Raw genomic sequence first — 25,986 nt, forward strand, 5'->3', positions numbered from 1 at the left:
ATATAAATTATCCAGCTTTCTTCAGTAACTAACATCTGATTTGTATTCCATCAGACCTTGGCAATTTGAGTTCTTTTTTATAGCAATCTCGTGTAAACTGTATACTAGTTTCTGTTATTACTTTTGGCCATATTTTCTTTGCCCCTATTTAGATTGCCAAAGGTCACAGGAGATGAGCTAGACATCTCTTGAAGTGAAATTGCACATGTTGGCCATACTCCACTATCAGGGGCAGGTGGCCGTTTCTATTGTGGGCTATGTCACAGCAACACATCTGCCTCAAAGATAGAACACATACATGGGTGGTGAACCCTCAGGCTCGCTTCTTTTATCTGATGTATTCGGATAGTTGTGTCATCATTAGAAAGATCCCTAGTTACCCTTATTCCAGTTGCCTTATTTGTTGTAGAAACTTGTCTTTTAAATGCTGATATTTTCATTATGTAATTCCCCTGGTAGAGTCCTTGATACTCTCTGTTGGTTGTGTGTGTGATATTTTGGTGACATTCTAACCTTTATGACAAAAATCTGATGTTCTAGGCATTGTGATGTGTGTGTGTGTGTGTGTGTGTGTGTGTGTGTGTGTGTGTGTTTGCCCAAATCTTAATGAAAATGACCAAGTTCTTTTGTTACTTATGTACAGCAACGAATTACCATTGAGCCAGGGACATCTTACAGACTGCAAGGGCTGAAACCAAACAGCTTATACTACTTCCGTCTAGCTGCACGCTCTCCTCAAGGCTTGGGTGCTTCTACAGCTGAAATATCAGCTAGAACCATGCAGTCAAGTAGGTGTCTCTCTTTGCTTACTTTCTGCCCACTTTTTCACTAGGAGGTGTTGCTGCTTTTATCCCCACCAACAAACAGACCTGCTAATTAATATGCTTAATAGTAGTCTCTATGCTAGCAAGCGTCCAACTTTGGGGATTCGAGCACAACTGTGACCTGTGTTGGTTTCAAACTTGGTACAAATAGCAGGTCCCTTTCTCCTACTTCCTAAATTGAAAGACTTTCAGAGAAGTTAAGAGACTTTCATTAAAAAAAATAGGTGAAAGGGGAGTTAGATCAAATCCCATTTAATAAATTACAAGATTGTAAAGCAAAAGTCAGGTTGAGAACACTGCAAAAGAATCAGAGGAGGGCTTAGCAAACTAAAGCGAAAGACAAAACTTGTATCTTTTTTAAGCACATAGATTTTAGCTTTGCTAACAAACAACTCTATTTCACGTATTTGTTCCTACTCAGAGAAAAGCTCAGCTCTTGTGATGAGTTTGTTATCAACTCTGCAAGTAGTACATGTGAAAATTTTATACATTCACAGCAAATCTGTATTTAGACAGACTTAGGAACAATGGAACAATCACAAATTTACAATCCTAAATTTTTTTTTGTTTCCTCAGGTTCAATTTCTTTTTAGAACTGTTACCCTAAAGAGTAGTTGTGTTTATCTCAGTGGGGGTTCATTGGGTCCAGGGAAGTTTTTTAAGATTGTTTTTCATAAAGTATTATATGGGAGATTCTTTTTGATGGAAAGTTTGGTGGCTTACAATATTGTTTGCTCTTTATTAATAACTTTTTACAATTAGTTTATTAAACAACCATTTACCTTGAATTGAATAGTTTTGTAGGGTCATTCCCTTAGATTTTTTTTATATTTTAAAAGTGACATGAAATAGATATGTATAATACAAATGCATTGAATTTTGTAAAGAGGGTTCTTTATTGACCTAATTTTTAGACCTATCAGCAAACATAAAACATATATGTTTAAAGGATGAATTTTCTTTCATATAAGCAAGAGCAAGTCTTCCATCATTTTATTCTTCTATAGAAAGTTTTCATCTTTCAGGCTTTTGATAATAAAATTTATATTCTTCATTTTTCTTAAAACATGATTATTGACATGAAAAATATCCAGATCCTGTTGCTTAATCCATTGGTGATTATAGTTTATTCCTATAAAATTTTCTTTCTTTTCAAATCTGAAGCATGTAAATTTATGTAATTTTATATGTCTGTTTCGAATTCCAGGCAGGCTAATAAGTAATATTATAGAAGATAATCCTTAAAATCAGACATATTTATTTAATTAAAAGAAATGTGACATGCTTCGATATTATATTTTGCATGGTTTACAAACTTGGCTTTTTTGCATGCATGTGTATATATGTACTTACATGGAGACAGAATGGATTTTTTGTAGCCACACCAAAAGCTTCTCTTCTCTTTATTTATTAAAGTAAAAGTTTCCAATGGTGTTGAATATACTCACAAAATAGAAGGTTTGAAAGTAGCAATGTAGTGGAAACCAAATCAGCTTTTTAAAGAGAATTACAAATGAACCCTTGCTGTTACGTGAATACGTCAATTTATTATGAATAATGATGATGCATTTAAAATAGCTTTATTATTTGAAATAGAAGAACCTATAGTCAGAATCAATAAAAATGGTACTCTAGTGATTTTACAAACCTTATTCCAAATTTACAAGGCTATCTTATGAGAATTTTCTTTTTGTCAGTACAGGGAGCTTTTCATTTTGATTGAATGTAATGAAGAACACAAGACATGTAACTTAAGAATGACTGATAATCCTCTATACAATCTAATATACCTGACACTACATAATCTTAAGACCCACAAAGTCTAAGGAAATACTCAAATTATATATATTCAAATATAAAACATTAGAAATTATTTACTCATTAGACCATATATATTGCCTTAAAAATATATATGTATTTATGTGTCTTATTCCACTTGTTTGTTTGTTTTTCTTTTTTTTTTTTTTTTAGGAACATATATTATTAACTTTAAAAATTATTTATGATAGCACCTGCATTGCTCTTTATTGCTTTTTAATTTTTTCAAGTAATGATGTGTTTGGTTAATTTGATGAAAAATAATTATTCAGAAGGTGACCAGTTTATTTTAGAATGGGCAATAAGGAAGTTTACCTTTTAACTATTTTTAAACCCTACTTTATATGAGTAATTATGTTGAAAATGAAAGGAATTATGTATAAAATGAAAAATAAGTCATATATTTTCCAGATGGTTCTCAGGTGTTTGTTTTTTTTAACAATTCTTTTTAATGGCTATGTTATTGACATTTTGTAAGGGATAGATGATTATTATTGATTTTACCAAAATTTGCTGGTGGAATCTAATTCTTCACTAGCAATGGTGTCTCAAGAAGAGTTATAATTTTTTTTAAAAGCTGAAAGCCGATGTAGGGTAAGTACAAGTTACAGTCAGAATCAACAAGCCTGACATTACTCTCGGGTAGGTAAATCTTGGACTATGCATTTTCATCCTTTATCGATTTTGCATGCTCACTGGTTATGGTCTACGATCAATGTTAGGTTAATATTTTTCATTAAAACTGGTCAAGCACACTCAGTTTTGCAGATAGAGGGAACACTTTTATGTTTGTTGGGTTTTTATTTCTTTCCTTTAAAAAATGGATTTGGTGAAAGGGCATTTAATAGTTATTTCAGTTTTTTCACACTTAAGAACACTTTCACAAATGAATACTTTATATAAATCGCCCTCATTCTAGAACGTAGAAGTGAAAGCTGGAAACAGCGTTTATGAAGCATCATCAAGATGCTTATGTATTAAATCTTGCACTATTTGCAGCTTTTTTGAAGTTGGATAGTCTGTATATTAGGGCTTGGGGAATACGGAGGGATTGGTTTAGAAGAAGCATTTAAATTGCAGGTAGGTGATTTTATTGGAGGCTCTGTTATCTCAAGCTTTCATTTTCACATATTTCCCCCATCCATTATTTAACATTTATTTTTGGTCATTTATTCATTTTTTGGTTTATTCATATTACTAAGCCAAGGTATATAATTTATCTTTAAAAACGTATTTTAAGTTTCAAAGCCTTATTTTCATTCTGTTGTCCTCAATGTTCGTTTATTTATTTTTGCCTTTTCTTTTGTTTTATCATTTCTTTTTTTCCAACCACTCCTGTCCTTTCACTCAAACCCTCCTTTAACTCACTACCAAAATAAGAGCCGTCAGCTCCTCCTCAAGACATTAGTTGCACCAGCCCAAGTTCCACTAGTATTTTGGTAAGTTGGCAACCTCCACCCGTGGAAAAACAGAATGGCATTATTACTGAATACTCCATCAAGTATGCCGCAGTGGATGGAGAAGATGACAAACCGCACGAGATTTTGGGAATTCCTTCGGACACTACCAAATACCTTTTGGAACAACTGGAAAAATGGACTGAGTACAGGATCACAGTGACAGCCCACACAGATGTCGGCCCTGGCCCCGAGAGCTTATCCGTGTTGACTCGAACCGATGAAGATGGTATGTTGCCTCTGCTACGTCAGTTTGCTTCCTTCTGACACAATCTTGGTCTGATGTCTTTTGATAGGCTAACAGTATCCATTTTTCTCATCTGTTTTACCCAGCATCGCTATAAGATCAGTAGTTTTTGACCTATCTTTGCTACAGTCTGGGCCTTTTTTTTTTTTTCCTTGAAACCTCAAATCTCAAAGTAATTTGCTTCCCTTTAAAAGAACAGTTTGCTCCTATGACCTTGCAATCCAGGCTCTTCCTCTGTACCTCCATCTAAAGTCTTCTGCATTTTTCCTGGTTTTTTTGAAGTCACTTCTTTTACATTTTAAAGTTAACTTTTTAAAACTGCCTTGTTATCTTGTTGCCTTTTTGTCTTGCATATTTCAGAGGCACTGATGCTCGACATTTAATTTTTGGCATTTGTTGTATGGAATACCTTTGATATGAGAAAAAAAGAAGAAAATCTATGTAATCAAGAATCTTTTTTTTTTCCTGCTAAAAAGCAACCTTTCAAAAACACACAACAATCAACAACCAGTTTTTGTTATTATTTCAATGCTATATCTCTTTGTGCTTTAATGCTTTGAACCTCAAAGCATCTTCCTTGGCTTTTGTACATTTTTTACATGTTTTTCTATTTCTCTGATACTGTTTTTTTCTTCCATACTTTTTTTTGGCATCGGTCATGTTTTTTGATCTTTTCTTAAAAGGTAGAGCAGATTGGTTGAGCATTTTCATTGGTTGAAAATGTTTGTATTCCACAAAGGAAACATAGTGGGTCTGCCCATTTTTTTTCTTTTTTTCTTTTTTTTTTTTAAACCTAAGTAAAGAAAATGCTCTGACTGGGTGGGACAAGTGCCTATAATTTTCTTTTATCCAATGATGTTGTTCCAGTTCCTAGTGGTCCTCCTCGCAAAGTCGAGGTAGAGGCTGTCAACTCAACATCTGTTAAAGTCTCATGGCGCTCACCTGTGCCCAATAAACAGCATGGCCAGATAAGAGGATACCAGGTGCATTATGTGAGGATGGAAAACGGTGAGCCCAAGGGCCAGCCCATGCTGAAAGATGTCATGCTGGCTGATGCACAGGTAAGCCTCTGGAATTACATACCTATGTTTTTATGTGATGCTTTTTTTTCAGTCTGTGCCTTCAGATGGGCCCCATTTTATTTATTTATTTATTTTTAATTTAAAAAATCCTGTACAAAAATTCTTGTTTTTAAAATACATGATATGGATTTACCTTCTCAATTAGAGTTAACCTTAAGTGAGGAAATGAATTGTAGTGAAATGACACATCCGATTAATAACATGTAACGGTTTTCTTAAAATAAAGATATTCAGTTTTCTATAGCTATATCTGAGTTTGCCTTTCTGATTTTAAAAATAATAATAATGATTTAATCAAACTAAAGGGAAGAATTCTAAGAAGCAATTTTGCTATAGTGTCTACTTTCAGCTGTGCTAATACTGGTTGAAATTAAGTTGACCTAATTTTTAAACATACAACTTCTTCTGTTGAAGAATAGACATCCTTAGTCAAAGAAAGCTATCCAGATAGTATTTTATTTAGTATTTCTTTATTAAATTATATATTTGATGAAAAGAATCACTTCATTTCCCAGAAAATGAAGATAAAGATCATAAAAATTAGAGTTTCCTAGGAAATGTATGGGTTCCCCTATATTGAGCCCAGTTATGAAAACTATTAAGAATATTTGAGTATGTAAGAAATTCTATTGATCCTAAGCCAGTGGTTTCTAATCACGCAGTCACAACTCGGTTTGGTAATCAGTTGTTTCAAACAGGCCATTATTTTTTTCCCCATAAATTAGAAGTGATTCAAAGATAGTACCATAATAAATCCATCTGTACATATTTTTCTAAACAGGAGAGGAAGATTGCAATTAATAACTGACGTGCTGGGAATTACACTTGACCCATGGACCTATGCAGGCTTACCTATGCTTGCAAGGTCCAGTAGTGCTGGGATATTATGAATAAGGAAGTGCTTTGTTTAATCCAGCAAATTCCTTCCTGGTCATGGTGATGGGTGATATTTGTGAAAATTTAAAAGTTATTTCAATGGAAAATTCCTTCTTTTGTATGAAAATGAGGAAGATTATGAACCAAATTCAGAACTGTTTTTCCAGGTTGCCAAATTGTGCATCTTTGTCTCTGTGGAAATAAGAGGGCAATAAAATCCCTGTGGCTTTAAGGAAAATATTTACCCAAAGACTTAATATAATGAACTCACGAAGATGCTTACATTTGCTTCAGTTTTGAAACTTTCTAACTAAAGGTCTCTGGATTAGAGGCTAATTTATAGAACTTGAATCCAATTGTACTGTTAGTTTGAAGACCGCGTCTGTAGATTTAGTTGGAGATTCATAGTGTCCCTTAGACTCTAGAAAATGGCCACAGACTGATTTTTTCAAGTATTTATTTTGTACTGCCTATAAAATAGAAAGTTTTCATAGTATAAAATTAATAAAACCATCAATGCTTATGTTTTATTTTGTAAGTCTGCAGTTATGAAGAAGGAATTGATACGACTGTTATGCTTTGATGTTTCTCTTTTATTTCTAGATAACCTTACATTATAGAACTGTAGTTCTGTTGGTGTTGTCACTGGGAATGTGGTAGTTAGTGGAATTGTATAATACAAAATGCCTTAAATGCCACTCAAACTTTTTTCCCCCCCTCTCTTCTATTTTGGCTTTTCTTCATTAATTTGCTTATTTTCCTTGTGTTTTTCTCTTTTTTTCTTTCTTTTTTCCCCCCCATCTATATTCTCTTCGACTATCCATTGAAATTTCATTAAGTCTTACGACTTCACTGGGGCTATAGGATTTCAGTATCAATGAAAGATGTTAATTTTCATACTGACTTGAATTAACTGTGTAACCTAAGGAAGAAATCAAAATAAATGTCACATAGTTTGCATTAGTTTTTGCTATGCCTTACTGATTCATTCTAATGAACCACACATTTAAAAAAAATAGCTGGTTTTAGTGATAACAATACAGAGCATTTTTACCTTTGACCTTTCAATTGGAAATGAAGGTGGCAGCATAACACACTTATAGTCTTTGTAATTTTGTTGTACACATTGCTTGAATTGCTTATTTTTTTTCTATTATTATTATTTTTTTTTTTCTTAATCTAAGGAGGGCACCATTGCCTTTATCAGGCTACAAATTTCTCTTCATTTCTTTTTATTTTGTTTCCCCTCTCCCCAACTTCCTTAATCTCAATCAGTGGGAATTTGATGATACTACTGAACATGTGAGTAATTTATGACTGCTTTGTCAAAACAGATTATAAATGCTTGTTTTTTTTTCTGCTACTCTTTTCACTTATTTATGATATGTCATCACACTTTGTTTGGATGCATGAACTAACAAATTATTTTTTAAATTATCTTCGCTATGTGGTACACTTTTAATTTTTTGTTTTTTTGTTTGTTTTGTTTTGTGAAATTGGCATGGTGCTACCGATTGCATAAGAAATATCATGAGCTCATGTTGTTTCAGTGGCTGCTACTAACTCTGTCTTGGGACAGTCAGAGGAGGCATGCTTTAAGTGGAGGCATCACTTACATTCTGGTCTGTACCAGAGATGTCAGGCTTTTTGTTGTAGGCTGTTCATAAATCTTACTCCAAGGTTACATATTCAGTAGATAACATGATGTTGATCTGGCACTAATGACCTCTATCTAGAATCTCATACAAATTGTTGTACCTGTACAAATTTGAGTAAAATTGAATGAGTCATGTCAAGCATCAGAAAATATCTCCCTGAAGGAGGAGTTTAAAAAAAAAGACTTGAGTGAATGGATTATGTTCTTTATTGAGAGCTTATCATATATAAGGTACTGTGGGGGATGCAAGATGTGACACCTGCTTTGTACGTGTTTACAGTGTCTAGGAAGGATGTGAAGTTCAAAAAAGTTCCCTAAAATTCAACATAAATGGTCACTTCAAGCAATGTGTAATTAATTAGATGAGTGACAATGTCTGTAAGAGCTATGAGTTTAGAAACACGAGACCAGGCTTGTAAAAGAGGTCCTGAAAACTTGTTAAGAATTTAAAGGATGAGTAGGGATTGAAGAGCTCAAAGTGTGTGTTCGTGTTGGGGAGTTGGAGGTGGGAACATATTTTTTAAAGGTGAGCACAGCAGAAGCAGCCATTGAAGCAGTCAAGTGTGATATAGTCAGTGGATAGCTTGCCAATTTGACAGGAATAAAGGGTTCATGTTGATAAGTCAATGCTAAATATAGCTAAGAGATAAATTTTAATATAATATTGAAAATCAACAGTATAACAGTGTTTTATTAGCTTCTTTGATCATGACTTATTGTAAGAAATGCCTTATATGTCATGACCAATGCATGCATATGTTTAAAATATTTTACAAAATAATACCTTACCTTTAAATACATGTAAACTTTAATATTTTGCATTCAAATATGTTCTATTTCTTTTTTTTTTTCCCAATGCTGGTCATGAGTGACTACATTGATTTCATGACCTACTACGTGGGCCAGTACCTGCAGCTTAAAAATCAATGACTTAGTGGATAGATTAGAAAGAAAAAAGAGAGCAACAGGGAAACAAATAAAAAGAGCTCTTTTAATAAGATAGTCATGAAGAGATAAAAATTCAAGTTGAGGCATTAGAGATGAAAAAGGGATAGCTATGGTCAATATTTTAAAGGAAGAATTGACAAAAGAATACTTGCTGACTTCATAAGAATTTGAGGAAAAAAAGAGATCAAAGAATCATAAGTTTTGAAGATACTCTACCATTCATGAAAACATGGAAGTAAAGATGGGAGTCTATTCCTGGGAATGACGTTTAACCTTTAGTTAAGTCGACTTGAGGTAACACATGACAGTCAAGGGAAAATGTCCAGTAGATATTTACAATGTATATGCCACTGGAGACCTGGTGAGAAGTCAGGGCTAGAGATGAATTTAGGATATAGGAAGAAAAAATGATTTAAGGTTTGTAATTGCATGCAGTTTTTTGTTTGTTTTTGTTTTGCTTTGTTCTGTTTAGTTTTTAGGAGTAGACCAGTGACTGTGACAGAACATCCACTAATGCCAACTTGTAACAGGCAGTGGCACGAAGTAGAGTGGAGATGGGGTAGGGGAAGATAAGGAGAATGAGACTCTGTGGCCATGGTATCTGCCACACTACCCCACAGAGGATACAGAAACCACCAAGGAAGTACACTCACAGCGTAAAGAAAGAAAATATAACCCACGAGATGATATGATCCAGGAAGACAGAGGTGTATCCAGCTGAGATTATGCCACACAAAAGACTTGTCCAATTTCAAATTGCATTACTTCTGTTATCCTGTCATAATCTGTGCTAGAGGAAGGAAACACGTGGTTAACCCCAATTTTATAAATGACAAACCTATACCAGGCTCCGAATACATATATTTCTTACCACAGGATTTGGTGAAAAAACCACGCCTTCCTTCTTTTTTCTCCTAGCCTTGCTTGATTCCAGCAGCAATCAGTGGCACATGAGGGGGACCTTGGAAACAATAATTTTGGCATTTATCCATCATAATTTTTGGAAGAGCGAGGGTATACCAAAATTTAAAATACTACTCTCAGGTGGTTCATTTGGTTTTTATGTTCTCTGTAATGTTAGTGAAACCATTCCAAGGTCCTGAAAGTAAAATCTCTTTCCCAAATTTAGTCCATTCATCTGGCAGAATAATATTCCCAATGGCTCTTCGAGATGGTATCCGAGATTCTTGAATTTCCACACTGATAATATTCCTACTGTTTTGAGAAAAACACGTAAAAACTGTCCTATTTGGGATCAGATTCAACAGCTGAGTTCTCTGGTGCCCATTACAGCCTTGCACAGAAAACTCCTACTGTCCTCCACACAATCCATCCCATTCACTAAACTCTTACTTGCATTGTCTTCAGATGTGGAAAACAATGGCATTGAATATTTTCTTAAATTTATCCACACGTAATTTGAACCCATAGCTGTGCCAAAAATCTGAGAGGGTCATTTATTGCTCTCTGTGTGTGTAGCTCTAAAGAAACTACCAGGGCAAATTAATAGCCAGTACTGTATCTAAAGAATCACATCATCTCCAATTTAAAAGATTAGTTCTATTATGATCATCTCGTCTTAGTAACTGTCACAGATTTAGGCCCTTACTAAGACCACACTAAGAGTTTTGATAAATAGTGTGTGATATGTGACATTTACTAGATAGAATTAACTGAACCCGTGATGTAGTAGAATAAGTCTTGTTCTTTGGTTTTAGATCAACAGAAAATTATCCAGATGAACAGAAAATTCCCCTTAGTGTATATTGATTGGAGTTTATAGCCTACACAATTAACCAATAATATGGTATTTGAACCCTAAGAAACTTCTCTGGCTTTCAGAATATATGGCTCCAAAAGATCAGCCATTTGGCAAAATATTGACATGGTGATAAAACAGACTGCACTGGCATCAGCCCCATCACCAGTCTGTGGGCCAGGCTACAGTGGATGCACATGGAGAGCTGCTGGCATAAATAACACCTAGTTTATGGATTGCTCACTACGAGCCAGGACGGTTCTGAGTGTTTATGTGATACAACCCATTTAATCCTCCAGTAGCCCAATGGGGTCTTATTATTCCAAATTTCACATGGGAAACTGAGGCACAAAGGGTGAACAAATATAGCCTGGATCACCAAGCTAATACATAAGGGGAGGCAGGTTTAAATTCAAGGATTCAAGAGGTCTCACTCCAGGTTTTGTGCTTTTCACTACTTTTTCTTAGAGCTGCCTCTTAGGATGGCTGAAGAGCTCACGTCAGTGTCAGCATGAAAACAGATCGTCCATAGCATGACCTCCAGGCTTGAAGCCTCCAGTGCTTGGCATGGCTGAAGGGAATGTTCAAGCATGTGCAGAATGAAGATGGGTGCTTTGATTTTCCCAAGGACAATCATAGCATGTTTTGAATTGGTGTCATTCTATTGTGTCATTTCAGGACATGATCATTTCTGGGCTACAGCCTGAAACTTCCTACTCCCTCACCGTCACAGCCTACACCACCAAAGGAGACGGTGCTCGCAGCAAGCCCAAGCTGGTGTCCACCACAGGGGCAGGTAACCATATCTGTGCTTAGAAGTTCCTTGAACATGTTTCAGGCAATAGTAATAGTTTTGGTCGAATCTATCTATCTATCTATCTATCTATCTATCTATCTATCTATCTATCTATCTATAATGTTTCAGATGAAAAAAATCAGGAATGTATTTTGCCCGGATTATTCAGTCAGTCACTTAACAAATACTTTTTTCAAGCACCTGCTACGTGTCAGGCACTATTTCCATTACTGGAATACACCAATCAACAAAACAGTAAGACTCTACCCTTCTGAAATTTATTTTCTGACCAGGACTAGATAATTAACAAGTGATCACATGAGTATATAATAAAATGTCAGAAAGTGATAAGCTAAAAAATAAAGGTGTGTAGTCATTAAGGATAGGGCAGCCACTAGGGGTTATGTTCCAAGAAGCAAGTCCCGTGAGGGCCCAGAGGGCAGATCAGTCACTCAACAGCTTCAGACTCTTCCAACGGCAAACTCTGTTCGAAGAGCTGCCATCTTGAACTAAGTGATGACTTTGTTTGCTTGTTTGTTTGTTTGTTTGTTTATTATTTGTCATTTTCTCCTCCTTATCTCTTGCTGTGGGGAGTCTAAAGAGGAAAAATTGCACAAAAGATGGGGAACAGGAAAGAGAATGAAGAAAAGCAAAACGGTTAGGTAATAGCAGATTGCTCCTTTCTGAAGAACAAAACTTCTCAATGCTCTTCAGAGTCACTTTGGTTGGCCACAGTAGGAAAAGCCAGCGTGAAGGAGGACCTAGCATTGTAAAACCAATAAACTAAGAGATAATTACAATAGGATTCTCCTCTAGTCCCTTTACATAGAAATCTCCCATGGAACATTTAAACTGTGATTTGATTTACTCCTCCTGAATCACTTCTCACACAACTTTTTGGAAACACACCTCTATGTAAAGGCATAAAGCAAAGAACAGCTGTGATGTTGAGTACCCTCCTGGGTGCCATGCTCACTGCCAAATTTGTCTAAATGTCATACAATTTGCCTCACTCACATCCTGCCACCTGGAACTGCCTTAAGCAGCAGGGCTACAGATGGCAAAATTCCTTCAAGACAAGGCCTTCTGGGCTTTTTTTCTCCTCTTATTTATTTATTTACTTATTTACTTATTCATTTATTTATTTATTTATTTATTTATCTATTTATTTTTAGAATAGTATTGTATCAAGCTAATTTAGTGCTATGCATGAGGAATGGAGATACGTGTTCAATGGGGGCATGCCCACCATCTTGCTGTGGAACCAGCCTCTATTGGAATATAGACAACCCAGGGTAAATCCCTGAAATTTAATCCCAAAATAAAGAAAATACATTTCAGGGAAATATTTATAACTGTGTCTTAATAAGCCTGAAATGTCTTTGAAGCATCGGACTCCTATTCTTCATAAGATGAGGTTCCTATAATGAGGAGAAAAATGTAGAGGATTTATAGCCAAAGGATGTGGATTCTAGAGAAATCAATATTATTGTCTCTTTTAAAGACTAGCTCATCACTTTTTAGTCACCATACAGAAAATTATTTAGAATTGTAGATCTTGTTGTATGTAGAATTATTTTGCAATTTTCATTCACAATTTCAGATCTTTCTTAACCAGTGGAGACTTGGGTATTGAGGAAGAAAGTCTTATAATTTACGTATCTGCACATTTATTTTCTCAGACATCCCTACTGAGCTTGGGTTCAAGGTGGGAGAATCCAGATTTACAATCCCTTTAAGAAAAAAAACTCTAGTTTTTGTTACTACAACCTACTAGCCAAAAAGCATTTCCCAGTCATGGTTTATCCCAAGTTAATCATTGAGTACATTAATTTATTTTGTTTGGTATACCATTATTTTTAAAAGTCCTTATATTATGTGACTATGAAGAATTATTGCATTTATCTCACAGATGTGAGCTCCTAATAAACCACAGTTATAAGGGTATTTAGTTACAGCTCCAATGGAAAAATTAGGGATTCTTATGAAATTTCATTTTATTAGTAAAACTCTTGATTATAGGATATTTTTATGTATAATAGATTGTTTCTAAAATCTGTGAACAATCATCTCTTTCAAACAAAGAGTACTGACCATAATTTAAGCAATCCATGTAGGATTTATGTAACCTGAGGGATACTTTTGAATAAAATGTTCACTTTTATGTATCAATTATGATGACATTTTGTAAGTTCTTTGTTAATACTCCCATGGTTCTGTATCATAATAATTGGTCTACTGCCTGAAGTCTTTAGGTTTAAAGCAACTAGCAAATTCATTGGTTTGAAATTTTCTCTATGTGTTTACATAAATTTCACTACTATACTGAGCAGCTATGTTTAAGGATGATAGAAAAGATGATTCTGACATAGAGAATTTGGAAGTAGTATGCTTAGGCCAGTCAATTATGATTGTTTCTTGTTAGGTGCTAGGGTAAAGTAAAGCTAAGTTTACCACTGGGACTGAGTGCCTTGGTTGATCTCCAGTGATTGCTATTGCTAAGAAGTAAAGGGCAGCATCTCATATATACATTTCCTCAAGTCCTAAGAGGGAAGAATGTAGTAAGGGAATAAGAATTCAAAAAGCAAAAGGGAGCAGAGACTACACACACACACACACACACACACACACACACACTCCATGACATAAATTAGAGTTAGCTTATTTACTGTACAGCTGAGCTCTCTCTACTTTATCCAATATGTTCACTAAAACACTGCTGAAAGTGACCTCCAAGCTCTCCTGAGTAATAATTCAGGACTCTTCCATCTTGCCAACTCTCTAGCTCCTATGCTGGAGTAAGCAGAGCCATCCAACTACCACTGGATGGTCTTTGAAAGTGGTCCACACAATAACCCAAAGGCATCAGAAACTTTGAGCTGGGCTCCACATGCAGTATCATATAGTGCATCTCTTCATTTCCCCAGCTAGAGTATGTGTTAATGAGAGGACATGGGCCCTGCATTATCCCTCTTTATTTTCCCAAAACTTGCCTGTGGAGCAGTGTATAAGTCTGTGCACAAAGTAAGTAGATGGTCGATGTTTCATACATAGAGTTTCTGGAAATCAGAAGTGGAATGGGTATCATTGCCAATATGTGGAGATTTAGAGAATTCTTTTTTAACTATAGATATACTCTTGCAGAACGCTCCTCACGCCTTTTCCCATTTTTTCTATCTGTTACTCCCTGGATGACATACCATGATTGCCTAGAATGCTTACCCCAACTTACTTAAACAGCTTTTATTCTTCACACCATTGTGGAGATTTTAGTCATTTTGATCATGTGGCTAGCCTCTCCTGAGGTGATACTGGGAATTCTTCCTCTAGCTGCCTCAGCATTCATTTCTTTCTTGAATCCTTTTCTTGCGTATTTTGGTTCTTCAACACTGGTTGTCTCATAGTTTTCAGGCTTAGTGAAACTTCTTCCTGGGAAAGGAATGACTGCCACAGGCTTGAATGGAGAGCAGACTGAGATGCTCCTGGCACAGTAGTGGAAATCTATAGGTCAGAACTGACGCTGTTAGTTCCAGAGCATTACTTTGATCCCATGATTCCAAACCGACAGTTTGTATATCCCTGAGCAAGAACTGCTATGCCAGCATTAAAAACGAAACAAAACGAAACAAAACAAAAAAAGGGGAGGGGGAGGTATTAGTCCAACCTAAGCTTTAGCTACTACAGAAGAATAATGTACATTTTTATAAGGCCAGTGAGATTTTTTTCTTTAGAATTTACCAGTCTTTTATACTTCTCCAAATGTGTACCACAGAAATATTATAAAATGAAACACCAGATAATAAAAACATACTCCTATATGTCTGACAAATATTATTAGAATGCAAGTATATTTGTGGTTTATATCAAGAAATATATGGGTTTTATTTATCCTAGCTTTATATGCATCTTATAGAAACAAGATGTATAATGTACGTACTATTAGGTAGTTCTTCGGAACCAGAATTTTAGAAAATTTTGGTAAATACATTTAAATCTATTTATCTGGAAAATATTGAGACTTAATAGTTATGTTTCTACCCAATAGTTTCAACTGGGTTTTGTTTATTAGAATGATGTATCCTCTGCCGAAAGCTCTATTTTATCCTGAGCAGAGTCTCAGGATAAAGTGTATAAGCCTCAATATCACTTTCGCTTTAATGGGAAAATCATCGTGTAAATGTTATATATACATAAAGGGAAATTAAGGATGCCTGACGATGTCTACCTTAAATTGATTTTTTTAAATGAAAATAATTCTAAATATATTTAAAATAAAAATATAGCAGTCACCCCCTATCCACAGGGGTGTGCATCCCAAAAACCCCAGTGCATGCCCCAGACCACAGATATTATCAAACCCTACACATACTGTTTTTTTCTATGCATACATATCTATGATAAAGTTTAATTTATAAATTTGTCACAGTAAGAAATTAACAATCATAATATAACAAGTATAACCGTATGCTATAACAAAACATGTAAAGGTGGTCTCTCTCTCTCTTTTCAACTTATGAAGGGGTTGTGCTTTGAGAGTTATTTAGTTGGTTATTAAGACTTCAAGATACATATTTTCCTGAGAAACAGTGAGTACACAGTTTTTGATTTGGTTTGACATGGTTCCTGGGCCAACCCTCGATATATATTTGCCGTTTGTATACAAACTTCAGGAACTATTCTTCCTATACATTGTGATTAGCTGAATTATATGATCCTATGATGAACCTACCCAGCATATGAAACAAAACTATTACTTCATTGGTGAAGGATGGAGATATCTTAATGCATGTGTTCTTGGGCAAAGCATGCCACCACTTGGGTTCCAACTTTCTAAAATATATAAATGAACAGATTAACTGGGTGATTTCTAAGGTTAATATTCTATGTATTACCTCATCATCTTTCTAGTTTTCATGTTGTTTGTTTTATTTTTATCTATGTCCCCATGATACTATTTTTCATTGTCTGTTTCCCATTAGTGTAAGCTCTCCTCCCTTTTCTATCATCTTTCTTCCCCTTTCTATTAATTTGGCTTAGTTTTGATACCGTTAATACACTTCTTCCTCCCCCATCTTTGGACTATTCCCAAGGAAATTTCTGGCTCTGCGCTGTTTACTACTCTCAGTCTCTGTGGATTCTAAGAATAATTGCTCTCCATTAAAAAAAAAAAAAATTACAGTTGTAATAATCCATCGAATGAGTTTAGAACTCTTTACACATCCTATTTAACTTGGAAAGAAATAGATTATGTACTTATAGGAAACTAGTCCCTGAGTATAAAAGCTTAATATTCAGATTATTAGTAATTATGATTGATATCAATGAAATATAAAACTTGTGCTAAGACTTTTACATGGATTTTCTCATTTAATATTCATAGCAACAGTATGGGGTAGGTCTTAATATAATTCCCATTTTACAGATGAAGAACTTGATGAGGATGACTAATGTGGATGGTATAGACAAAAAGTGCAAAACAGTTCCATAGGAAGTCAAAGCAATGTTATTTTGAACTACTTAAAAGACAACAACTTATAAGCAGCATAATAGTATAGTTAAGTGTTTGGGTTATGGATTCAGAAAGACCTGGTTTGTAGCTTTCTCGCTTATTACACATCCGACCTTGCACAGTGCTCTGTCTCTCTGGGTTTCGTTTTCTTATGATACAACATGAAGATAATAGCTAATTATGTAGTTAGGAGTGAGGAGTATAAATCAAATGAAATGCTACATGTAATTCTCTTAGCACAGTGCCTATTACATTCCATGCAACCAATAATTAACTATGTTATAATTATTATTATTAGTTGTATCTAACTGGGTAATCTTTACTTGGATTCATTTCTCTGTGGCATGAACCTTTATGTGTGAAAGTTTGAAATGTGAAGATGTTCAAAAAATTCCCTTAAATTATCATTTCACTAATTCCTATTTTGTGCCCATTATCAAATTGTAGTATGTCAGCCTACCTTAATACAGAATCTGAGAAGGAGCACATGTCCCCAAAGGTATAGAGAGGAAGCATTGGCTTTCTTTTGAAGAAATGGGAATGCCCATGGAGTGGTGTTTCTGCTCAGCGGTGACTGGTATGCGAACATCCGCATAGGTGGGCCTGACCTCCATCCTGTGTGCTCTAGTTCCAGGAAAACCCCGGCTCCTGATTAACCACACTCAGATGAATACTGCTCTTATTCAGTGGCACCCCCCTGTGGACACATTTGGACCTCTTCAGGGCTACCGTCTAAAATTTGGCCGGAAGGATATGGAGCCTCTCACTACTCTTGAATTCTCTGAAAAAGAAGATCATTTTACAGCTACAGACATCCACAAAGGAGCATCATATGTCTTCAGGCTCTCAGCCAGAAACAAAGTGGGCTTCGGGGAGGAGATAGTGAAGGAGATTTCTGTTCCAGAAGAAGTCCCAACTGGATTCCCTCAAAACCTCCACTCAGAAGGCACTACTTCAACTTCTGTCCAGTTATCTTGGCAGCCACCTGTCCTGGCAGAGAGAAATGGCATTATCACCAAGTATACCCTTCTGTATAGGGATATCAATATCCCTCTTCTTCCAATGGAGCAGCTTATTGTTCCAGCTGACACCACTATGACACTCAGTGGCTTAAAACCAGATACCACATATGATGTAAAAGTACGTGCTCACACAAGCAAAGGGTCCGGGCCATATAGTCCCAGTGTCCAGTTCAGGACACTGCCTGTGGATCAAGGTAGGATTTGTCTGCTTATGGCTTTCCTCCTTTAAAGGGATGTCGGTCTTTGGAAATCAGTATTTTGAAGCTATAAATAACTGATCGACCCATTCATATTAATAGGTTCTGCAAAAGCAAAAAGGTAAAGTATATAAAACTTCATATGTTTTGGATGCCTTAGATTTCAGTTATACAATGCTAAGCAAGTCTGGCTGACAGCACCCCAATAGCCTCAGGTAAGGAAAACACAACATAATTGACTGAAAAGGAGAGATCTTTATGAGAATGAGGTATTTAAATGAATGCTCTAAACAGGTAGGCAAATCACACTTCTCTCTCTGATCAAAGTAGAAAGCATCTAGCTTAAGGCCTGTGGTCCATGGTGGAAAAGGACAGGTCATGGTTTTTAGGAGTAGTTTAAATACACTGTTTTTCCTTTTCCAGCAGTGTTTGCAAAAAATTTTCATGTCAAAGCAGTAATGAAGACTTCAGTCCTACTGTCTTGGGAGATTCCAGAGAATTATAATTCTGCCATGCCTTTCAAAGTAAGTAATTTTCTCATGTGTAAGAAATCACAGGTCAAATGGGAGGGGGCAGTTCACCTGGGTGAGTTACTTGCAGAGCATACAGACTGCTTTGATTCAGCCACAATACTTGCTAGTCTCATTTGTGGTTTTCACATAACAGATTGAGTCTGGCTTGGTGGCAATGTGACCTTTCCACTCTAAAGAGAAGACAGGAGCTCAAACCCAGTGCTGGCATTACTTTATAGGTCACCTGGTATTTCCAATTTGAATGTTTTACATCTAAGGTAGTGCTTTTGTTTTTCCACCAGAAAAGGAAATTTGCATGGTTTTTACCTATGTATAATGCAATATCTTGGGATAAAAAAACAAACGAACAAAGAAAAAACTGTTTATTGGCCTGAATTCTTTGCACATTTTAAACTCTAGTTGAGAATTTAAACTCCATTGACAGATACTGAGAGATGCTAGTGAGAAGTACAAGTCCATAAATTAAAGGGCAGAGAAAATATTTGAAAGTTAAAATATATTTAGGAAAAGGAATGGAAACATTTAGAAAAAAGTGATGTGGCTAATACATTGAAAACCTAAAGCACTTCTGCACACATTCCATTTCTGTCACATACAACCAATATTCTATATCAAATATTGAAAAGTCATTGTGCATTTCTTTATGTATTTTTGCTAGAGTTAGAAACATTATATCATTACACACTACGAACTGAAGAAATAAAAATGGATGCAGTCTCTAGAATTTATGAACACATATAGGCTTAGGAATTGCCCCAAATTAAGCTTGTCCTGATGTGCCCTTTCCATAAGCAAGTGCACATGAGTTTACAAAAGATGTGTTGCCTGTCTGATAACCAAATCTCTGTGATTGGTCTCTCTAGATTCTTTATGATGATGGGAAAATGGTGGAAGAAGTGGATGGCCGAGCGACACAGAAGTTAATTGTCAACCTAAAGCCTGAGAAATCATATTCATTCGTGCTGACAAATCGTGGGAACAGTGCTGGTGGGCTGCAGCACAGGGTAACGGCGAAGACAGCACCCGACGTCCTGCGCACCAAGCCCGCCTTCATTGGGAAGACCAACCTGGATGGTATGATCACCGTGCAGCTGCCCGAAGTACCTGCAAATGAGAATATAAAGTAGGTTGATTGAAGGGTTAGGGTCGAAGGGTAAAAATGCCAATCAGTGAAAGCAGAAAGTTAAATCTAAGTATTAAAGTGTCATAAAAGAATGCATTGCTATGTGTAGAGTAACAGCTTCTTCTGCATATTCTCATAGTGTTGTTATTCAAGTTCTGTTGCACTGTGTGTTCTGGTGTTCCTTGTAACATAGATTCTGATTAATTTAACACTGAGTGTTTTCTGTGTTCTAGGAGCAGTGTAATTTAGGAGAGATAGAATGGCAAATAGAGCATGTCCCTTATGATAAACGAGTTTATATCATAATATGTAGAGTAAGGTGAATGGTAGAGTGACTCTAATAGAACTGATCCCGGGTCATAACAAAGGAATTATTGAGAAGATGAGTACACTAAGAAATTTCCAAAGCTCCTGAAAACTTAAAGAAGATGACTGAAAAATCAGCTATTAAAAAGTAATAATATAATCAAGAAGTTTTTAATAGAGAGTCATTTGTGAAATTTAGGAAAGAGTGATAAATTTGGCCACTTTAGACGCCGCCAAATACGATCATTCCTGAGAAAACTTTCAGTTATTATTTATTTGGTAAAATAGTTGGAGGATTTCAACCAGACGGTAGAATTTCCAAAAGAGTATTACTAAAATAAATTCACTGAGAAATAAGGTCTCCATTTTTAGTCACTCTTCTTTCTCTATCATTAATGAAACTGAAAATGCCAAATGGAATATCAGTACAATTTGTATTCCAACAAAATGTAATGTGAAGGTTCAATTGTATTTACCCATTGATTAGTTTAAATATTCTGCAGATAATTTTGGGTCTCCCACCACAGTACCAGACAATGTTTTAGATATTTAGTGGAGATAATGCAGACTTTTTCATTGGTCTTACACAACATAGTTAATTGGGGAATTTGGACAAGTAAAAAGTCAGTTGAAGTGGAGTCTTAGGATACTAAAGGTTAGATAAATAAGGGAAGGGACAGGCAGGGGCTCCCATCCCCAGTTTAATGGTTCAGGGACAGGGTCCTGGGGAAAGCCATGTCTTGCTGAGGCTTAATGAATAACGATGTTAGCTGGTCCGTGGGCATGGGGGTGGAGAGACACTGTTTCAAGCAGAGGACAGCATAATTGACTGTGCAGAAACAAGATGAAGACTAGTACTTGTTACTTGTCCACATCTTATCCATCCAATGAACATATAATCTGTATACGCTATATTGTCAGTGCTAGGTCTGGGAATAGAAAGATGATTGAGATAAAGCCCTGCCTTGGAGTGGGAGAACAGATATAGAAAATAGATAATGTGAATATAATGGGGTAAGCACTGCCAGGTATTGGGGAAACATAAGTATAGAGTTTTAGCCTAACATGGATGTCAGCGGAGGTATCCAGAAGGAGCTAATATTTAATCTGAGTCTTGAAGGATGAGAAAGAAATGGTACAATAGTTGCAAACAGAGAAAGAACAGGGAAAAGATCTGGACTATGACTTCAATCCATTGGAAAACATGCACTGTCTATTCAGGGAAAGAGCAATTGAAAGGTGAAATATTATAGCATATTCTGCAGTATTTACTATTTTCAATACTTTAAGTGAAAAACTTATCTTTAGTGAATATTTACCAAATTGGCTTGGTAGGATGTGTTAGATGTTTTTGGGAAATGGCGTTTTAGTCCATTGGTGGTAGACTTTTGTTTCATTTTCCAACTTCTGAGTAAGTAAAGAATGTTTTAGAATATAGTTTATCTTTTAGTATTTTTCTTTAGCTTGTTCAATTTTTCTTTTTTTATTTATTTATGTACTTCCTCGTCCTATGTTTGAAGTGGGAATCAGGAAAAAGAGATAAAACTTTGGTAAGAGAAGAGACCATTATGAAACAGAAAAAGAAAGCAAATGATTGTGGGGAAAAAAATTGTGTTCTACAAATGAATTAAGATTCTCAGAAATATATTCTAGCCACTCTGGGGAAAAGAAAAGAGCAAAAGGCTAAACTAGGAAAGTACATGAGTGGGAAAAGTATAAGAACCATAGGTAATGAAAGAACAAAAATAGAAATCTCCAGTTAACAAAAAGTAATCTAGATAATTTATATTGTGTGGGCTCCTTAAAGGATAATAGGGTGAAGTTACCCTTCCTTTCTTCTAGGTTGGTTCATGTGGCATGATCAAATATTACAAGAAGCTCTGTGCCATGCTGTGCCACTTGTAGTAATTGGCAAATTTAGAAATTAGAGAGGAATGTAGCTTTCTGTTCAGTATTTTATGACAAGAGGAAATAATTGATTCCAGAGCTGTGGGGCAGGTTGCTAACTCTTATTTAGGTGAAAACCATCTAGAAAAAAATTCTTCCAATTTATTTTCTAGCAAAATGCAATTTTGGTGATGGAAGGGCTATTTTGTTTATCAACGGAAACCACGCCTGTCTCATTTCCAGCCATGAAAATTGGGAGGTCTTGATTATTGCCCCCAACTCTTCACCACATAAAAACAAATCTGTCTCTTGTAAATGTAATGCAGACACAGCTCCTTGCTTCTGTATCCAGCCCCACTTGTTTTTGTGTGGAGAAACACAGGATCTCCCTCAGGGAATGGCTAAATTTCCCATGACAGACACAGTGTGTAGGTACTGTAGGTTCTAGTACTGGGAATTTTGTGGTGCTTCAGCCTTCTGTTTGAATACATTTAGGAGGCAGAGTGCCGGTCAGAAAATCTGGCAAGCCCACTGTTCCTGAGAAACCAGTTGTGGTCACAGAGAGAACTTCTGTGACTTTATAAAGTAGGCTTTGACTCTGGATGGTAAGAAAAATAATGTACCACACTGATTGTACCAAGAGAAAAGCTGCCAGAATGTACCCGATGTAAATTAATTTCATAGAAACCATTTTATATTTATGAAAAATAGAAACGAAGAATAAGAGATTTTATGAAATTTTAAATTTATTGAGTCTTACTGATTAGGCTTTCAGATTTTCTACTTTTTCTTCTTTTGAAAAAGATATTCTTGGAAGCATGGCTTACAAAGTCGCTTCGTAAGATTGGTGCCACCACTATTGACAGTATAATGAAGTAATGTATTACCTATTTAATGTTTAATGAGAAATCATTCATCATGTGCTGTCAGTTGAAGTGGTAAAGGCTTAAACTTCTTTAGTGCTTTGCAATGTCCTGGAGATATCAGAATGGTTTAGTTAAGCCTCGCAATAACCCTGTGAGGTTGGCGTTCGTCTCCCCATTTGCAGATGAGTAAAGTGAAGCCCAAAGGTCCTCAGCGGCCTGGCCAAGATCATTCAGTCAAGGCTTGTAATAGTTAATAGTGACAAAGGGCAGTGCTGTGCAAAGGACATTACACACATTAACTGGTGTCATCTTCACAAGAAGGGTGCTTTTCATTTTACAGCTGAGGAAATTTCTATGTGAACTACGATGCTCTGGACACAGCAGCAGAACCAGAGAGGCAAGATTTGAATGCAGGCAGCCTGTCTCCAGAGCCCACAGGTGGATCCACAACCGTGTAATTTATTGGCCAAGCGAGGACATTTTTTTTCTCCACCTAGGACAACTACTAAACAATTAAAAATTCAATGACAAGTAGGCATCAACAGGACTGTCCCAGACAAACCTTAGTACTAAGTGTAAGCAGGCACATATGCATGGCCACAGATCATGGAGACATACAAGTGTTATGGAGCAATGAATTCAACAGTTTGACATAAGAATTTAGAACAAGAGGTAAAAGGAGAGGCTTCCCACAGATCAATATTATCACCTGCCACTTTACAAATGAAGAATGTGAGGCTTAAGACAATTATGTAACTTGTCTGACAACACATAGGTAAAAAGATTGAAAACCTTCATTTAAACATAGAAACTGGAAACAGCCCTCAACTTGCTTTGGTTTTTCTATGGTAAATTAATTTGATTTAAACAAAGTATACCCACATGACTATAGTGAGAAAAAAAAAATCAAAAGTTATGAAAGGAATGACATTCTGCTAATACAAAAAGCCTGGCTGAATTTGAAGTGGGACTGCCACAAAGACCACAGCTTGCCTTCCCATATAATTATATGAAGCAGGGCCCCTTGATGATAAGATATTAAATAAAATTAGTAAAACTTTACTTAATGTAATTAAAATTCTGAAGGTTAGATTTAACTTATCTAATTAAATCTAATATACTGGGAAAACACAGCTTACTTTATAAGTAGTCAAAGGCTCGGAAGTTATTTATTTTTCTATTAGTTTAATAGTTAAAGTCTATGTTGAAAAAACTGTTCTGAGGCTAAATTCCAGGCTTGAGTCAGAGAGGCAAAATAGAGCATAAAGTTTAATTTTACCCGTATTTAAAGCTGACCTATTTCCAAAAGCAATTTATTTTTTTTGTTTATTTATTTCTTGTTTTTACTTTTTAAAATTAAATTCACTGGGGTGACATTGGTTTAAAAAGTTATATAGGTTTCAAGTGTACAATTCTATAATACACTGTCTATATATTGCGTTGTGTTCACCACCCAAAGTCAAATCTCCTTCTGTCACCATATATTTGAACCCGCTTTCCCTCTGATAACCACTAAACTATTGTGAGTGTTTATGAGTTTTCACTAGTTTGTTTGTCTTATTTGTTGCTTTCAGTTTTATGTCCCACATATGAGTGAAATCATATGGTTCTCGACTTTTTCTGTCTGAATTATTTCACTTAGCTTGACAATCTCAAGATCCATCCATGTTGTCACAAATGTCAGTATTTCATCTCTTCTTAGGGCCAAGTAATATTCCATTGTACATATAGACCACATCTTTATCCAATCATCTATAAAAGGACACTTCAGTTGTTTCCATGTCTTGGCCACAATAAATAATGCTGCAATGAACATCGGGGTACATATATCTTTATGGATAAATGTTTTCAGATGTTTTGGGTAGATGCCCAGAAGAGGGATTGCTGGGTCATGTGGTAATTCTATTAATTTTTTGAAGAACGTCCATACTGTTTTGCATAGTGACTGTACCAGTTTACAATCCTACCAGCAGTGTATGAGGGTTCCTTTTTTCTACAGCCTCTCGAATACTTGTAATTACTTGTCTTACTAATAATGGCTATCCTAACAGATGTGAGGTGATATCTCATTGTGGTTTTGATTTGTATTTCCTTAATAGCTAGTGACGTTGATCATATTTTAATACATCTGTTTGCCATTTGTATGTGTTCTTGGGAGAAGTGTCTGTTGAGGTCCTCTGCTCATTTTTAATTGGATTTTTTTTTTAGTTGTATGAGTTCTTTATATATTTTGGATATTAGCCCCTTATTGAAGATGTTGTTTACAAATAACTTCTTCCATTCAGTTAGTTGCCTCTTTGTTTTTTTGATGGTTTCTTTTGCTGTACAGAAGCTTTTTAGTTTGATGTAGTCCCATTCGTTTCTTTTTGCTTTTACTTGCCTCGTCTTTGAAGTCAAATTCATAAAATCCTCTCTAAGAGCAAGGTCCGTAAGTTTAGTACCTGTGTTTTCTTGTATGCATTTTTATTGTTTCAGGTCTTATATTTAGATCTTTGATCCATTTTGATTTAATTTTTGTGTATGGAGATAGATAGAAGTCTAGTTTCATTTTCTTTGCATGTGGCTTTCCAGTTTTCCCAGCACCATTTATTGAAGAGGCTTTCTCTTCTCCAATGCATATTTTTGGCTCTTTTCTCAAAAATTATTTGCCCATTTATATGTGGTTTTATTTCTGTGTTCTCAATTTATTCCATTAGTCCGGGTGTCTTTTTTTCTGCCCATACCATGGTGTTTTTTTATTATTGTCACTTTGCAGTATAATTCAATGTCAGGGAGTGTGATGCTTTGTAATATAATTTTCAAGTCAGTGTGAAAACATTATATATATATATCAAACAAGTTTTATCAGGTCATATGATTTGGTCAGAGACTGGAATAGAGAGATTTAAAGTCAATAAAGAGAGAAAGTTAGGAGAGGAAGGTACAATCCAGGTATGAGACAGTGGAATGAGACTGGAGTGGTGGCAGTTGAGATAAAGAGAGGTGAGAGCCCTCGAGAGAGAGTTTGGAACTTATAGGACTTGACAGTGGGTTGGGTATGAGACAGGGAGAGAGTAAAATAAGTTTGTCAATGGAAACA

The 25,986-nt window shown here is 35.6% G+C and overlaps 1 protein-coding gene across 45 annotated transcripts in view; it reads left to right on the forward strand.

The window, feature by feature from the left end:
* The window catches only part of PTPRD (protein tyrosine phosphatase receptor type D), a 2,063,955-nt gene that overhangs the window by 1,888,843 nt on the left and 149,126 nt on the right, over nt 1–25,986 (forward strand). For 15 of the 45 annotated variants that reach the window (XM_074330405.1, XM_074330404.1, XM_074330420.1 and 12 more), the window contains 8 exons: nt 644–788; nt 4,023–4,328; nt 5,214–5,407; nt 7,580–7,606; nt 11,347–11,464; nt 17,602–18,189; nt 18,616–18,716; nt 19,589–19,848. In XM_074330405.1, the coding sequence (XP_074186506.1) occupies nt 644–788; nt 4,023–4,328; nt 5,214–5,407; nt 7,580–7,606; nt 11,347–11,464; nt 17,602–18,189; nt 18,616–18,716; nt 19,589–19,848 (1,739 nt within the window). The remainder of the gene's footprint in view (nt 1–643; nt 789–4,022; nt 4,329–5,213; nt 5,408–7,579; nt 7,607–11,346; nt 11,465–17,601; nt 18,190–18,615; nt 18,717–19,588; nt 19,849–25,986) is intronic. The other 30 variants (XM_074330434.1, XM_074330439.1, XM_074330440.1 and 27 more) reach the window with 7 other exon arrangements.

Source organism: Rhinolophus sinicus, linkage group LG04 (genome assembly GCF_036562045.2).
Source record: "Rhinolophus sinicus isolate RSC01 linkage group LG04, ASM3656204v1, whole genome shotgun sequence".
In the NCBI taxonomy this organism is placed as follows: Eukaryota; Metazoa; Chordata; class Mammalia; order Chiroptera; family Rhinolophidae; genus Rhinolophus; species Rhinolophus sinicus.